At 37.8% G+C, this 18,731-nt stretch overlaps 1 protein-coding gene across 1 annotated transcript in view; it reads left to right on the forward strand.

Moving 5' to 3' along the window:
• Positions 1–467: 467 nt before the first annotated feature.
• The window catches only part of MYBPC1 (myosin binding protein C1), a gene marked incomplete at its 5' end in the record, with an annotated part of 75,093 nt that continues 56,829 nt past the window's right edge, over positions 468–18,731 (forward strand). Inside the window, one exon of the mRNA XM_080340842.1 lies at positions 468–492. Within this exon, the coding sequence (XP_080196968.1) occupies positions 468–492 (25 nt within the window). The remainder of the gene's footprint in view (positions 493–18,731) is intronic.

The raw sequence follows: 18,731 nt of genomic DNA on the forward strand, positions 1-18,731 counted from the left end.
AGTTATAAGTGTATACAAGTAGTTCCTATAAGATCTGCACACAGGAGGGGCTCCTTAATAGCATGGCAGTCACTTTTTCAGTCTCTCCCTGCGTGTGTATGCATGTCTGCATGTTACAGGGAAGAGACACAGAGAGCGAGCGGTGTGGCTGAATTTAGAAAGTTATAGATGTTCTCATCAGCCCCATGCAATGCAGCAGAGATTCCTTCCAAAAGCCAAGGGAGCAGAGGCTGCAGACAACAGATGTGAGAGGGGTTCCCATAACTGTCAATTTTCAAAGTGTTTGCATTGAAAAGAGAGGAGGTGCTATTTTGATTGATCTTTCAGTCGCAGTATATAAAGCAGAGGAATTCTTCTTACCCTCTGCTTGTCATACTGCTCTGCATACCCTCTCAGCTGGACTTGGGGCTACTACTTACTGTATCTGAAAGGCTGAAACTCACTGGGAATAAAGAATTCTTGTAACAATGCCGGAACCCACCAAGAAAGATGGTAAGCATAACAAATATTACCTGAACGTTTCTTAATTACAGGGCTTATGAGTATATACACACCTAAAACATCCTTTTATATCATCTTGTGTATTCCAGCAACAAATAATATCTAAGAGTGATAGCTGTGTAACATCATTATCTCATTATAGATCACTGATCCTTTTAAGCTAAGAAATTACTTTCAGGTAGGGTATAGCACAAAACTGTTTTGGTCTCCAACTATTTTAGACAATAAACAATGGCTTTGCAGAGATCTTGATGAACTACTTGATTGGGCAAATGCTACATTCACTTTTTAAAGACTGCAGGATTTTTGTAGTGCAATTACTGGTTTCTCTATGATATCTAGACTCTGGAAAACAGGGAATAAACATTTCTTCTAGTTTAAAGAGTCAGCATGTTGATATGTTTTTCATAAAGTTGTTGAATAGAAAGGATATGTTCATGAAACAGTTTTAAGATTCTGATGGAAATATATTCCGTATTTCTAACACATAAGTGAAGAATGCAGTACATTTTCTGTACAGGTCAAATTGGAATGATACACTACAGAAATTATTATTATATTTTATATTTCAGAAGGAAAGCTAAAGACAGTAATACTGGCCACTTTTGTGGTATTATTAAGTTCATAGGAAAGAAACTGAGTCTGTAGTCTGCTAGCAAGATACAGAATTATCCACAAGAGGCTGCCCAAACAAGCGTAAAATGGTCAGGGTCTGTTAATTCTTAACTTTTTAAAAGTTAGGTTTTATTTTTTCTACTTTGAAAATCTAAGCTAAATAATTTTGTTACATTTGCATTAATTTTATACCCCTTCTTTTTTTTTTTCAAATTCAGACATTCTGATAAGAAATTTTGATTATTATTGTTTAGCACTGACAATTTACATAGCTTCTGCAAAGCCATAAATATCCAAACTGCATATGCTATTCAAGTGTTAGCAAACAAGAGGTATACAAGAGGTATCCCTAATGCATTCCCAAATGCAAAACTGAGTTTAATCTTAAACAAAAGCTTATGGAAAGTATAGAAGGCATTAAACATTTTTCCATTAAGTCTGAAACATCTGATAGGCCCACGTGTGTAGTTTGAACAAGTACATTTGATTTAACACTAACCTATCAATAGCATTTGGTTTATTTTAAAAGTCTTTTTGAAATATTTTCTTGTTTTGTGGAAGGCAAGAGAAGCAACCATCAGGAGAATCAGGCAGTTTCAGCACCTTATTGGGTTGGGGGCATATAAAAACTAAACTTTTTACATGACTGAGTCTTAAGCAAGTAGTGTTGACAGACCAATGTGATCATTTTACTTACTGGCCCTCCTTAGTGCTAGAGGACAATGACGGATGAAGTATCCTTCTGAAAATAGCTACACCAAGTGCATGTATTAATACGAGAGCCTAATCCTCTATATCAAACCTAGAGCCAAGCCACTTCTAGGGTGTCTTATTTGTAATTCAAATGATTTACACATGTATTAAGTGTCCTTTTTATTTGATCTGTTATTTGACTGGATATTACACAGTTTAATCAGAATGCTCTTTGTGGCTGCCAACTGAAAAGAAAAAAAAAAAAAAGAAAACTAAAATATTTCTGCACTTTCAAAAGATAATTTCTGCACTTTCAAAAGAAAATTTGTTAGGAAGCTCAAGTTTCTCAAGGTTATTATTTAAGACTAGATTGTTTCAAAGATGTTCTTACAGTGCAGTTATTACAAATGCAGCTCAGTTGTATAACAAAATAAGTTTAGCAATTCTGAACATTATATTGGCAATGGAGTAAATGTGATTTTTGGTGAGTCAATATTCAGGAGCATAAACAATATTGAAGTGTTCTGTCCTGATTAAGCTAGAGTTCACAAGTAGCAATGAGGTCTAGCAAAGTGATACATACATGTTGTACATTGGTTGTTCCTCATAGGACCAAGCTTATTTTCAGCCAGTAGATGAGGGTGATAACAGGTTTATCTTACTGTATTTAAGAGATTAGCTACTTCTTACAGATTTTTCATTGATCAAGAACTCACCTGAGCTGGTGGCAGTATTTGTATAGTAAGTACAAGTACTTGCTATACTAGTGTCAGGATTATTTGGCACCAATAAGTAGTGCAGTACCTCTGCTACTACTGATACTAGCTCTACCAGTAAGAATTCAGAACCTCATGTGCCCATTCTCAGGGTAATTTGCAAGGTGTGAAGAAGGATTTAAGGCTAAATGAATGTGAAGCTTGGACTGGCTACATTCTGGAAGGTACCATGGAAGGACTCTCTGAGAAATCTTTGGGAAACTTGTTGGTGGACTGTAATAGAAAACAGAGGAAAAAAGAGGCTTGAGACTTTTACATCACATGAGCATCTAGGCAGTATTCTTCTGACATTTCCAAAAGAAGCAATCTACATGAATGATCTCATATTCCTTATTCTCATAGGTCCTGCCAGTTAAAAAGAGCACACACAAGAGCGAGCAGCTGAGAAATCAGAAACTGGCTAACACTTTAACGTTAAGAAAATCTTAGTTTTGCATTTTATTGTCACGCAGTTTCAGAAGTAAACAGCTAGTTTTTTCAGAGACAGTGCTGTAGCAAGTTCCTGTGCTTTTTTTCTTTTCAGGCCAAATGCTCTTTGAGCTATTTTAAGATTATTAGATTACCAAAGTGAGAAATGTCCTGACTTGTTGAGAGTGTAGCCTCATAATATGCTCTTAACAAATAGGATCACCAAATTAAACACACCATTCAGCTTAGAGAAGGTTGCTGGAGCGCTCCGGCCTAATGGAATTCGTCACTGTATAAACAGGCTTCCATGACTAATGATTTAAGGCCTTTATTGTACCCTTAAAAAGTCCAAGTCCCCTATATTATATCAGTTGTGGCCTCCTTGGAGGATATGGTAATGTTGTTGTAAGATAGCTTTTCTTGGCTAGTTTAAAATTTCATATTCTCAAGAAGAAGTTTACATCAATGGGCTAACTGATTCCAGTGGATGACTACGGTAGGACTGTGATGCCAAAGACATTTACCAGTGTATTTAAATTTAACAGCCCTTAGTTTTCCTGGTGACTGATAAAATAACACTCCCTCATATAATTACTTCCTGTAATTTATTGTAATCACTCAGGCAGGCTTTCCTCTCCCCGCTTTCCTTCAACCAATATTCATAATAAGATCTGCCCATTAATTAGGTGCCCTCTTAAACTGTCACAGGCCATGGCATTTGGACAAGCTTTTGTAAAGGTGCCAAGTCTCTCAAGAGCAAAGGTTTCAAACTATTTGTGGGCATCATCCCACAGGGACAGGTGCAAGTCAGTCACCAGTAGCCAGCTCTGTAAATTTGCCTTATTTATTCTCCCCAATCTAGGAAATAATTCATGGCCATGAGTTAAGCGACTATTCCAAATTTTAAGCCAAAGCATTTCTCGACTGTCTGCCACCTTCATTTTCTAAGGGTTTGCAAGCTGTGCTTGAATAGTGCCTGGAACAACCACATATGGGCAAGGAATCAAAATGTAAAAAAATCGGTGTCTGTACTTTAGACAGTGTTTTAGTAAAACTTTTTTCAACCTATAAATAGTATAGATGTAAAAGTTGTGAAGAAAACTATGTCTAAATATTGTCTGTTAGGTAAATCAAGCAATTTGTGGGAGGAGGTAAACAGACATATCAATAGAGTCTGCTTAGAGATATGATAACACTGTTCTTTCTGAAGAAGCCCAGTTGAAACAGCCTTTACTTCCATTGGCTTTTAAACGTGACTGGTTTTGTTGCATTGCATGATTCTTCTATAATTATATCTGCATTATATTTATAATATTTAAATAAATAACTTAAACTTAGTATGGTCTATTACAATAATAGGCACTGTCAAACATATTTTATCACCGCTAGTCATATAAATCATGTAAGTAGATATGTAGAGTAGCATTCCAGTGGGAAATCAATCTCAGTATCAAGATTGGATAAAAGTTAATTAAAGTAGGATTTCTTTTAATATCATGTTTTCAAGGCTAGACAATTTTTCAGAGGTGAATAAGCAGTTAAATGGAACTTCTGCTTCGGTTTATGAATTTGGCTTGCATCAATATCAACAGTGCTGATGGAAAGTTATCCTGAAAATTCAAAAACGCAGCATGCAAACACCATATAACATTGCTTAGTGCTTTCTGTGCAGACGACTGGACCTGCATAATCTTTTGATTACAGCACCAAACTGGGTAGTGCAGCTGCTGCTGTCCTTGCTGCATAGATACATGCTTCAGTGAGGCAAAAGAACAGCATACTGACATCCATCTTCTGCCACCATCATTGCCCCTCTGCAGGAATGACTGTAAAATACATTCCCATTATTTCTAACTTCCTTCAGTCTGAGAGCCAAATCATGCTCAAAGTCAGGCATTTGACTACATCATTTACAAGCACTGCAGTAAAGTCACAGGTTTGCTAGATGAGGGAAGAAGGAAACCCTAGTCCCTTATCTTATTTTCCCTCCCAATTCTTTAGAAAGTTTCTCTTCATCACCTCTAGCTAACAAATCTAAAGCCCTCACAAAGGGAAAGCAAACTCATGCCTAACTGTTGCAACTAGATCCATCAGGTTGGGCTCTGCTCCCACCCTGAGCCCTGCAGAGCTGTGTCCTCCTGCACAGATCTTGTTGCATCTTGGGAATTGAGTTGTTCTTAGGCTGTCTTTGCTTTCCCATAGCTAATTTCCAAGTGTTGCTCCTGCAGTTCTTTCTGAGATGCCAGAGCATCTCAGATTTATTCTTTGACCTTCCAACTCCACTGCTCCTAAATTTAAAACTTCTTTTCCAATCAGATTAATTTGATTGAAAAAAAAATCTACACTGGCAAAGAAAAATTGATTAATTTTGGAGTTCTTTATATTTTGGTTTATTATGGTATATGCTGAAGGAACTACAACGATTTTTTTTTCTTCTTATATGAGTTCTTTATGTTTTGTTTTAACATGGTGTAAGTTCAAGGAACTGCATCTTTTTTTTTCTTCTTACGCAATGCATTTTTAGTTTGGTTGGTTGGTTTTCTTAATACTAGTGTACGTGAATAATGCAAGATTGATCTAGCTTACTGTTGTTCTTAGTTGGGTTGAAATGCTCCTCCACCCTGTGCAAAAAGCAGTGTATCTATGCATAGGAAAAATATTTTGTATATCATCGCACTAAAATAAAAGTCTCACTGAGTTTAGGAAGAAAATGGGACAGTCTTTCAGCAGAGCAGGGGGTGCTTTGTACTTGGCAAAACTGAAATTAGCAAATGCTGCTTTTGTGCCTCCCTGTGCTGCACCTGTTGGGAAGATAAATAAAGGACTGCCCAGTTCTTTCCCCTCATACCTCCTAAATATATCGCTTTAAGAGAGCTTTAAAAAAAAAAAAAAAAAGAAAAGAAAAAAGAGAAAAAGAAAGAGAAAAAGAAAAAGAAAAAAGCTAAAAAGAAAAAGGGAGAAAGAAAAAAAAGAAGAAGAAAGAAGAAGAAGAAGAAAAAGGAAGAGAAAAAGGAAAAGAAAAAGAGAAAGAGAAAGAAAAAGAGAAAGAAAAAGAAAAAGAAAAAGAAAAAGAAAAAGAAAAAGAAAAAGAAAAAGAAAAAGAAAAAGAAAAAGAAAAAGAAAAAGAAAAAGAAAAAGAAAAAGAAATAAAACCAACCATGTTACAGTACCTTTCTGTTCCATGACAAACTGGATGAGTTTCTTCATATTAGTTTCAGGGATCTACCAAAGATGGGAAGGTCTGTGGTCCCATAGAAAAAACAAAAACCACAAAAACAAACAAACAAAATTAGCAGATACATCTGGGAAGACCTCTGGTATCAAAACCTTGGTAGCTGACACACATATTAATGATCCTTTGAAAATATATTGTACAACATATTTCATGTTTCGTGAGTGGACATCCAGAGGGTTCCCTGAACTGGAAGAGCAAACAAGTTTGAAAATAAATTACCTGGAGAAACTTCCCTTGGGATAGGGCCAAATACTAGACTCATCACTCACTCAAGGAAAATGCAGAGATTCCACTAAGTGGGAGGTTCTAGTTTAATAATTGCTCTAGGGTGAGGGAAAAAATCTTATTCTCATCCAGACACTAATGTCGCTTTGCACTGAACATAAAAAATCAGTAAAATAAAGGAGAAAGCAAATTGATAGAATCATTAACTTAGTTGTTATCAGAGTTTTATCAGTTCCACTGCAAAGAGCTTTGTCTTTTGAGTCTGAGGAACTGTGTGGCTGAGAAACAGCCCCTTCTCTTCCCATCCAGCCCTCTCTCTCTCTGCTCAGTCACAAATCAAGTGTTACTTCTGAAGGCTCCAAAAAAGGGTTTCTCTCTTTCACTGCTGTTATGGAACCAGTATTTGAAGTCTTTTTTCCATCATTCACTAGAGGAGTTCAATGCACTTTATGACTACTGCAAGATTTTATTCTTTTGCTTTGAAGAGCTGTTGTTATTTTAAGAGTTAGGGAAGAGAGGACTCATGTGACATTAATGTCCATGCCAGTTCATTGGAAATTTTGATAAATTTGCAACCATATAAAGATACTAATTGTCTTTACACTGCCACAGATCTCTCGGTTAGGGACCAGAGACCCAAATGGAAGTGTGTGCAAGTGAAATATATGTTCCGACTCCCACTGGAATCATGACAGCAGGTCCTTAGTCAGTGGAGCCCCAACTGCTGCTCAGCTGACCAGCCAGCTCTTTGCTAAACATATGCGCCTACTGCCATATAAGACACTCTAGGGTAGACAGAAGACTCATTCTATGCTGGCAGATATGACTTAGAACCTATGGGAGATCTGCAGCACCTTGAAGTAGCAGCTAGAAACCAGAAGAGCATGCTAAGGCATCAGAATGTATTTGATCACCTATGTTTAAGAAAATGCATTGAGCCATAAGCAGCTATTTTATGGTGAATAAAAATCTATTTCCACTGATCAGAATCATAGCATGGACTCCTAGTGCACACTGTAGACACATTCATGCATCTCCCTTTTTCCTGAGTACTTTAACAATAAGGCTGCAGAGTTCTTCTCTATAATTTGTCCAATTTATGTCTAAGTATTTTCTGGATTAGGCAGTTATATAAGAACACAAGGAGACAGTTCCACTCCAGCATTATTTGTATGTGATACTTGGATGCTCTCCCTCAATAACCAAGGGAGTACACTGGGCCCAGATTCTCTTGAGCAGAGGAGAGTGCACCCTTCTGTAATCTGCTGAGTGTACTGAAGAAGATCAATCACACTTACAATCCTCTACTCCCTGACCAAGTGTCTTTACATGTATTTTCAGTTCAATGTGGCCTCTGCTGCAGTTAGCCACGATGGTGTTCAATGTCATAATACCGAGATGCTTCATGCACTGCTCTCTGGTAGGGCTAGATGGAGGTTAATTTAGGATATTAGACCTCGTAGAGTAGTGTTGGAAGGGTGTTGAACAGAAAGTCAAATAAGTCTTAGAAAAGTTTCAAAACTAAAAAAAAATCACCGTCCTAAAATTGCTTCATGCTTTTCCATGGAGTAAGGCTGTTTGTTCCAGGAATTACCTTTACGAATGCAGTAAACTGCAAGTCAGTCAGTGCACATGACTTCCATGCAGTGCAGAGAGTTGCAGTATCAGGATGTGGGATTGTGGATGAGTGACTCATTCCACAGTTTAGAGCCCTGCTATGTCCCACCTCCATGTTCCCGAAAGAGTACAGACACTGCAGCAAGAAGAGAGTCCTGCTATATCTTGCAGCAATGGAACATGTTCAAAAGAGTCATTACCTCTCTCTTTCCTGGAGATTAAGAAAAATTTCTTACATAATTTGCCCTCCTCTGGCCCTGTTACTAATTGAAAATAGCATGTGATCTACTTCCTAGGGCAGTTGTCCTTTTATGTGGTGGCTCCAGCAAGTTATTTTGATCCGGTGATTATTACAAAAAGCTCTGTTCTAATTTAATTCTCCGTAGGATCAAATGGTGGGTTTAGTGAGTGTCTGAAAGCATTTTTCAGGAGTACCATGATGCTTCCTGAGAAGGTTCTGTCTTAAAATACACACTCATCACAACTTTGCAGGCTCAGAATAACTTCCTAATTTTGGTCATAAATTCCAAGAGTAGGATGAAGTCATACACAGACACAGATGAAGATTCCCTTTTCATACAAATAAATCTTAGCTCTGTGTGAATACACATGAATTGCAGAGACATTTGCTCCACTTCTTGTTATTGAGCTGTGTGGCTGTGAGATGTTAGGTAGGAACTGAGCAAAAGCAACTCACAAACCAGCTCAAATGGTTAGTTTTTTCTTGCACAGGACCCATGCTTTGCTCAGCCAGTGTGCAAAACCAGTCCAAAAGCATATTCCAAATGTTGTCTTCTCTCAAAGCCCTGAAGTTGTGGTGAAATTAAACTGAATACAGATGTGGCTAAAACTGAAAGAACCCCCAAATGAAAAGCCTACTGGTACAGTTGATGGGTTAGGTCTTAACCCTTGATACTTACCTACTCCAGTGTGCTAGTGGACTATAAAGAGCAGTAAGACATAGCCGTTCAACAGTTGTTGGATTCCAAACTTTGGATATTTTTGTGTTCATTTAAATAACTTTCTGCTATGAGATCTTTTCTGTCCAAGACAAAAGCACAAATTATGGCCCCTAGCACCAGTTGTAACTGTTCTAGAAGGAAGAAAAACTTCTTCTTACCAATCTGAGCTGATTTAGCTAGTGTAATAGGGCCTTTCACCATTTTCTGACCTGAAATGAAACATTTAAAACCATTTGCACACCAGAAAGTACAAAGCATTACACTCCTGCCCTTTTTCAACAGCTTTATTAGTCTCCAGTAGCACTAAAGCGTCGTTCCTAGAAAAAAAAAATTACAGAAAAAGCTTACACCAGATGATGTGGAGCATATCTGTGGCTAGAGATATCTAGGAACAGTCACATGAGAAATGCCATGTAGATGGAGTAATTTGTTGACTAATAGCTTCTGAGCCTTGTGCTGTGATATTCACATAGATAGAGATATACATACACACACTGTAGCACGTTTGGTATCTTCTGGTTTTGTAAGACCATAGTATCTAGGCCAAAAACCTTATTTTAGACCCAAAGAGGAGCTGTAATACCAATGGAGGCCATGGCTGCCACTCCTCCACAGATGCAGACTTCAGTGAAGGCACAGAGGGTCAGATGCCTGACGACATTTTTTCCATGGCATTCCCTCCTGCCTTACTAATCTTTCATCTAAGCTTTCCTTAGCCCTATTTTTAAAGGGGAAATCTGACCTCTGTCCTCTGCCCCTTTTTCTTTGCCCTTGTTTTGTATTTCTATGTTTTGCAAGAAAGATTTCTCTCTTATCCAACAGATTTTTCAGCTGAAAGGAAATTATATTCAGTGACCTTTGACTGTTATTCACAATAGCTGAGACGCTTTGTAAGTGCTTTCGTTTATACACACCATTTTCCTGATTTACTGATGCAAATTCTCATTGTTTTTCTGCAAACATCCTGCTGTTCTGTTTTCCCTAAAGGCAAAGTTAAGTGATTATTTTTTAAATGTAGGGTTATAATTCTCACAGTTACCTTCATTGCTGCATAATGAGACTGAGAGGTAGAAAATGTAATAGTATTAACAAAGAGGGACGCATATAATTTTGTGTGCCTAACACCCATGAAGGGGCATACATCATTTTATTGCACATAAATATTTCTGTATGATCCACCCAAGATTTGCCTGGTGTCATGGGTCTCTGGGACCTTAGATTCCCTAAATTTTTACCTACAGAAACAGTCCTTTCTCTCCACATGTGCAAAATGCTTCTCAAAGCTTTTCAATACAATGCTGGATTCTAGACCTCTGAGCAACAATATATATCTGCAAGCAAACAAGCTTACAAACAAAGAAATCTCCCAAAGTCAGTACATAGAATTCCCATTAGATAAATAGGTTCCTGAGTTTTAGGGTAACTTGTGATTCTTTTAGTGTTTGATATCAGCAATACTGCAACTCTGCTTTTTTGCATTGCCAGTTATGTTTGAGATTTTTTAAATTCTCCTACAGAAATAATTATAAATCATCTTTGATTGGCAAGTACAGGAATATCAGCACTCACAAAAACTACAAGTCCCTAGATTTCATAGCTCATAAATATGAATTACCTTTAGGAAACTAAGAAAGTGGATGCTACTACCCTCTTTTTTATCTTGAGTTGTTTTCCATAAGCCCGATGACTGCAAATAAGCATTGGGTAAAAAATTCAGGTTGACAGAAGTAATGGATTATTAGTGATTAGCTACTTGAAATGATGTTTAATCACCTACATGTCTGACAGCCTTCTGTCAGGATTCCTCATCAGAATCCCATTCTGTAAGACATTGTCTCTCAAGAGGAGGCCGACTACTGAAGGGTAGATGACAGGAGAGTGCACTTATCTGAAGGAAGTCTAAAACTCTTCCTTGAAAAGATCACAAAGGATCAGATTATCTGTCACCCACTGTCAAATAGACTTGACGCAAATGTTTTTCTTATTTGGTATTTGGACACAGTCATGACAGTGTTTAGACACATTTGTAGTACACATTACACTGACAAAGAGCTGATAAGAAGCTGAGACATTCAGTTCTGAGGAAATCCCAACAAATGCATGTTCGGTTTTGCCCTGACCCTCAAATAAAAGTTGACATTTCTAAAACTGTGGAATGGAAACACCATCAGATTTTCATTTTAAATTGTTGAAATGTTTTATTCTGAAATTAGATTTAAATGAAACCCATGAGAACAAATTCTTCTTCATAATTTCCTGACATAACTTAGATTGCATGAATTCACAGCACCACAGCTTTATGCTGATGCCCTCATTTTGCCCTCAAAGTCAAGCTCTCTAAGTCAAATGATTTCCTTCACATGGCTCTCAAGACTAATCCGAATGCACTGAACAACAGGCGACACAGTCTTTTGCAGAACTCACTCCAGTAATGCAGAGCATCGGGTCCATGATGCGATTTCCACAAAACAATATTGCAATTGATTTCCTTATTCAGGTGAAAAATTTCAGGATACCTCAGAAAAACAAGGAAAATACTTCCCGAGCTGGTTTGGACATTATGTGGACAATCTGAAAGGAAGTTTTTTACTTTTTAAGTACTTATGTCTTCAAATAACTGCCCTTTCAACTTCGTTGCTGACTCCTATCCTATTATTAGAAGTACAACTGTCTTTGAAAACATGTTGTTAAATTTGAGGACTAAATTACTGTCATTCCAGAGCAGCAGTTCTTTGTTTTATGAATTTTTTAATACAATAACTTGTTCCACTTTATTACATTTTGCAGCTTTCAGAAAGGAAGTTAGCATTTTTAAGTATACTGCTATCTCTGGTATTATATTGTGGTGTCTTTTGCTTTCACTTTTCCTTAGAGAAGTTCCACTAAGTGGAAATATTTGTTTGCAGAGATAAATTATTAACAAACTGTAGCAAGAAAAGATAGGAAACTGAGAACAAGTTTACCTAGTATCACAATTTTTTACACAAGATCAAACATATCTGAGGAGCAAATTAATTTATTTCAATAAATATATAACAAAGATTAATTAGAGTTGGGTTTTATTAAACAAAATTTCACTCGGCTGTACAAGGAGTCATTTTGAAAGCTTTATTTCTCATTAACACCTGCTGCCAAAAATCTTATTATTGCACAGGCAATTTAACACATCGAAAATGTGTTGCAGCATTTAATGAATCTAAAGAAATCAAAATTGTGCCATGTACATTTTGTGTTTACACAGAAAAGACAGCCTCCTGCACATCGGCTCTCCATGGCTGCGCATCTTTTGTCCCTGCAAATACTAAAATAGAGGTCACTGAATTTTGACCTGTGAGCCAGATCACTAATTTTTCTCCTGAAGACAAGAATCAGACCAGCTCTGCAAGTCCCAGTCACAGCTGAGGCTGGGAACCCAGGCAGCACAGGGGGCACATGGGCAACACCGCAAGCTGGCAGCGCCACTTATAGGTCATCCCCAAATGCGATAGGGGCCATTGGGTTTAGACAGATACTGTGAACCTCTTCACAGACTTTAGTGGGACCTTTTTAGCATGTGCTATTAAAAAAGCAGAGCGAACAGTCATGGCTGAACTGTAGTGAAGTGGGAGTTATCCTGCAGATCCCACTTTTTCATACTGCAGAAGACAGAAATCTGTGCTGACTGCTGAGGCTTCAAAGAGCTGGGCCTTTAAAGTATAAAAAGGCAGCGGTAAATCTATGAGGTTGAGAAGTTTGGATCCTGTATTTCAGTATTGCTTTATTGTAGGTTTTACAAAGTACAAATAAGAACACCGCTTCTATTCTTTAGACATAACCACCTGTCTGGTTAGCAGTATTTTTACAGACAATTTTCTCCTTCCCCTGTTTAACCGGAGGCAGAATCATGTAGTTCATCATCTCAAGCAACATTAAAGAACAGTTCAGGTCATTGAGAGTAGGTAAGTGAGGAACATAGAATTTCAGGAATAAGGAATCAGTTTAGACTTACATTAAATTGGTATTATATAAACTGAAATGGAGTCATAACATAGAAAAATTTAAGACCTTCTATCATAGAGTTACCACTAGTAGGAATAAGCTGACAGTTTTCATGCACAAATATCATGGGCAAAATGCCTACTGAGAACTTCTTCAGTAACATTTGGGATTGCTAACACCTCACTTTATAACAGGTTTTGCAGAGATAGTTCAAAACAAAATGTTTTCATTTCCAAACACAAAATAAAACCTAGCATGTCATGACATGGAATAGAAGGCAAACCACTATAGCCACAAAGAGTCTCAGGCTTGGAGAATTTTTTAGTGACTTTGCAGGTACAGCTATGCTGACAAAGCCTTCTCGTAAAAGTATAGTTATGATGGCAAACTGAACTACCTTATCAGCACAAGACGCTTTAGTAAACACTGTAACATATCTCAGCATATTCTTTTGCCATATAGATGGTGTAATCAGCAAAGCTTTGTCTACAAGATTTTGCTGAATAGAAGGGTTTTTAAATTACGAAATAATGTGGAAAAATGTAAGCATGAAAAGTTCAATGGAAAAAAAAAAGTAAAAAAAATTTCAACTAAGTGTGGCCCTCAAGTTGTAGTCTACCACTAGTCTATGAGAGACAAGCATGAATACTCTTTTCTCTTAGATTTGCAAATGCTCAGGAACTAACTTTATGAATTCATTTATTTGATTAAAAAAAAAGAAGAAAGATAAAATGGAAATACAAATGGAATTTAATTTCTCCACGTTGGTGCCTTGTGGTCTAAGTAGGTTAAAAATGAGTTTGAGAATGCATGGGAACTTGATAACTAGACTAAAGCCACCAACTTTAGCTTTATTTATCTATTTTAAATACTGTCAACGCTTGGCAGCCTGCTAGTTCCCAGTTACAGTATTATACATACACAACTCCAGGACTGCCAAGGAAATCTTGTATCATTTGATGAGGGTGCTGACTGCTGATGGCTGCTTCCTACCTACCATAAATTAAATGGGTGTGGGGGCCTAATGCATGGATGACATAGTTCTTTACTGGACAGTCTACTTGCAGAAACTTAGGAAAATATAGATATGTAAACATACATTTTATTAAAGAAATTACTTTTATTCAAAGTCATGCATACGGTGTTTTAGAGATTCATTCCTATATGGAAGCATAATTCTCATAAGAAATCAGAAAGATGTGGAATCTTACATATGATTTAATAGCATCATTTTAGAAAAATGGGAACTGGAAAAACACAACAAGCAATGGTTGCTTTTTGCACTTCTATGATTATGGATGGCAACGAAGATGGCAATGAAAACCTGGAGTCACAAATTAAACTGCAGCTCCTCAAGTAGATCTATAACTATTTCTTTGGTGGATAATCCATTCCACAGAATTCACTGTTACTAGGATTTTGTTCCAACTGTTCATTCAGTTTTTCAGTTCTTAATCAGGGGACATTCTGCAATTATCATACAATGGTTTGATTTGATCCTGTGGCCCATAAAAACCTCTACAGTTGGAACTATTTAGATTATTCCTGAAGCATAAGTATTGTAGGTGAGATTATATGCCCTAATTATTGCCCTTGTTTTTGGGGGTTTGTTGTTTGTTTGTTTTTTTTTTTCCTACAAGCTGAAATTCGTTAGGAATGGTTTTGATTTTTAATCATATACAAAACCAAATTTTTAAGCAAACTCTTTCTTAAGTTCATTTCTTCTCCAGTCCCTATCCGTTGATGCATCACTGGATTAAGACACTTTTAATTGTTAGAATATAAAAATAATTTCAACTTCAATGAACATGCTGATTTGTTCACTTTGTTGCCCTAAGAGGGTGTATTTAGCCTAAGGTTGCTGTTTTCATGTCCAAACAGAATAAGACACAGCCAGCCAAAACAGGCATTCTCATCTGTCTACACCATCATTAGCAGTAACAGCAGAAAATAGAAATACATTAATAAACTTATCAGTCTGGCTTCATCATACTGTTTGTCACAATAATAGTCATCTAGGCAGCCACCAAAGAATCACTGCTTATTCACTTCAGTCCTTCAGAAGGAATTTTGCTCTCAGGACCTAGGATTGAATCTTGCTTAGAATAGTTTCTGTAGGTCTATTTTAAAAGTAACATAGAAAATGTCAATGGTTATTAAATATAATAATAATAATAATAATAATAATAATAATAATAATAATAATAATAATAATAATAATAATAATAATAATATCATCATCATCATCATCATTATTAGATGTTGCTGTTATTATTTCAGGTGGTATTATACTTTCCTGCTTTCACTCACGTTGGCAACTGTCTGTGGAAATTGCATATAAATCAGATTATTTCTCTGTGGATAACTGAGACTCATGAGGCAGCAGGCAACCCTGTCTGCAGAATGGTGGTCAGCTTTTGCAGACTACTGGGTACTCCACTCTTTACTCATAAGAATAGTATAATTTAAGTCCACTTGAGCTCCTTTCTTGACTACAAGGGACTTTGAATCAAGCCCTCTGTTTCCCAGCTCATTTAATCTGGAGTTTGCTAGCAGTACTGTTTGAAATGCTTATCATGCACTGGTAATCTCTATAGTTTGATGAGCAAGTTCCTGTCTTCCAAAAGATGAGGACATGGCTTTTAATCACATCTGTGATTCTGTACTGCCCTGGGTGAAGTGACCAATAAAAAATGGTCAAACAGTTTTGAGACATTTATTCAGAGCACTTTTTTTTGCAGGGCATGTAATTAATACTGAAATGAAGAAACTTTATTGCTTTTCTCTGCTGATAATTTGGACACAAGGTCTGTTAAGCAGCTGTTCCACATGCTTGGTCCTTCCCTGCCCATCTGTTTCAATGGAACACCTACGCCAGGAGAAAGCCATGTGCCACAATGGCAGTTCTCGTGTCTTATAGGGGCCATGCACAGGGGACACCTTACACACAACAACTGCACAAGGGCTGGAGTGAGCCATGCTCTCTCCCCAAACTAGCATTTTGTCTATTTTTGTCTGACTAGCAGAGTCAGCACTTTAGGAATGCCTACGTAATAGTTATATTTGTCTGATCCCTTGAGGCTATGTCCGCAAGCTTAATCCACCTACTAAAATTTGACACAAGTTGACAGGACTTTGTGACGAAAAGCATTAAGTGACCATCCTCATGTTCTTTGGCATATTAAAGTCATTTTAATATGCTGCTGTTACACAGATCGATATCATACCTGTATCCATGGTGATGCAGCTACAGTCCTGGTTTCCCTTTCAAGTAAATGAGAGTAAGCCCTCTGGTCAGACTGAGACCCTGAATCCCTTGGCTGTTCAGACCAGAGTCTCTGTTGGCTTATAACAAATCTATACCTAACTGCAGGGAGAATTTAGTGCAGGAGACTTTCCTCCTCCTTCTTGTGAATGTTTCAGCCCAGTGATGGAGCGATGGTGAAATGCTATCTTTAGGCTTTGTGCAGTTATTTTATTCACCTAAGTGGGGAAAAAAAAAGAAAAAAAAAAAAGAGGAAAAAAAAATTTCCAATATCATTGAGAATTCCTAAGTCTACTCACTCCAAACAAACCTGGTCATGAGTACGAAGTCACAAGATTAAAATGGTTATCCAGCCAGACCTCTTTCCCAGTAGGTTTGCTGATAACCTGTAGCTCTCGAATGGTCTGAACTGCAAGTCTCCAGAATACTTTGCTCCCAGCACAGTAGTAGAGTAGGACCTAGAGACTGTTTTAGAACTGTCAGCATGCCTCATTATGTTTATACTCCAATATGAAAAATAATATATATGATGTCAGGGAGCTTATATGCTTGTTGCTGTCACAGAAGCCAGTGGAAGTGGGAATTTAGAGCCCTTGAAAACCGGCCACTACACATAAGCACCCTGCCAGTTCCCTGCCAAAGTTTCTTGTAGTTATTGCAGGTCAGATGTCAGTGCAACCAGACCTAAAATGGAATTGAAACTTTAAATAATGATAGTCCCAATTTAATACTGTTCTTAAGCATTTCCATAACTTTAGCACATAGGTAATCTCATGGAACTTTTTGAAGCTTAGTTATCTAGGCTCATAGCAAGAGATTTTAAGTCTTATTTTATCTGAAAAACTGAACACAGCAAATGTGGAACAGTGATGGAAAATTGTTGATAATAGGTCAAGTTGCATCTCCTGCTGATTTTCAAGAGTGTATGTGTGCATGTATAATTATAAATCACAAATAAATATGTCTTGGCTCTAAGTGCTCATATCCTATATCAAACTGGATCCTGAATGCATCTCATGACATGGCTGAAGCATGAAAGCATTTCTGGAGATGTTATCTAAGTGACAGTTGTGCTTTCACTTTACTTGCTAACTACACTTAATATACTATCCATTCTGAGTAGCCATGTAGACAGGACTGCTAATTCCTTCTTTTACTGCAGAATTATATATAGCCAGCTACTTTACAAGTTTCACAGACAATGCATAATGCAAGGTCTGTGTTTAGCACCACACAATCCACTGAAATGCAACATTCTTGGCTTCTTAAATAAAGGACTGAAGAGGTGGTTACCCTTCTTCTTAGAAACTGTGAGACAGAAGTTAACTTTAGTCGCTTTGTAGAAGGCCCAGTTGACATTATGGTGTCAATCCAGCAGTAACCGGACCTTCAACAGCCTCTTTCCTCTGTAGCTCAAGAGGCATCATTACAACCCAGTGAAGAACATGTCTCCTCCCAAGGGGCTGAAGAGTGCATGCTGGAGGCAACACGTTCTCCACTGCCAGCCCCCCTGACAATGCCTCGACAGAGCACCATAATAGGCAACGGGGCTGAGGGAAATGGCATCTGGGGACTCCAGCAAGCATGCCTCCTAGGGACAGAGCACAACCATAAGCTGCTGGTTGAGTTCACAGAGCCCTTTCCTGGCTCACAAGCCTGATGCAGAGGTCAGCCAGAGAGGGATATCATTCTTTGGGGAGGTGGAAACTACTCAGTGCTATTAATGGTTTTTTTCCTGGCTGTCCTCAGGAATGGAACTATAAGCCAAGCATGACCATGAAAGGGGTAGCACATGGCCAAAAGATTATATTGAAGTATCTCCCATCTCTCTGCCACCCCTAGTGCCTGGAACTCCCCCCCTTCCTTTTTTCCTCCCAAGACATACTTCAGGTCTCTCCCCTGAGCTCAGTTCTTGCCTCAGTTTTCCTAGCAATAGCACAAACTGCCTTAAATTATTGTTCAGGAAAGAAACAACTGACTTCTTGGTCTGTCTTCAGTCATCATCCCATCACAGAACTGCAGAATAGCTGAGGTTGGAAAGGACCTCTGGAGACTGTCCAGTCCATCCTTCCTACTAGGAACAGGGTCAACTAGGGTAGGTTGCCCATGACATTGCTCAGGTATTTAATATCTCCTTGTATGTCTGCATGAATGAGATGAAGTTTAGACCATAATAATAGTGTTTCAAGTCTGGTCTGTGCTGCAGATTTTGGCTAACACCTGTGCCTATTGCTAAGACACGACTGGAAAGACGTGTGATTTCTAACCAAAACTACTTCGTGATGACGGCACAAAATATCTTTCAAAATAAAACACAGACTCAAGGCAACTCCCTCAACAGGCTCATAACCCTTTCATCTGAACCTGGAAAGTACTTGGTTTTGTGAGCTTTCATTTATAGCTTTGTGGCTCTTGTTGGTGAGCCAGGGAGGATTTTCTAATTCGGTGCTCACAGG

This window comes from Nesoenas mayeri (assembly GCF_963082525.1).
Source record: "Nesoenas mayeri genome assembly, chromosome: 1".
NCBI lineage: Eukaryota > Metazoa > Chordata > Aves > Columbiformes > Columbidae > Nesoenas > Nesoenas mayeri.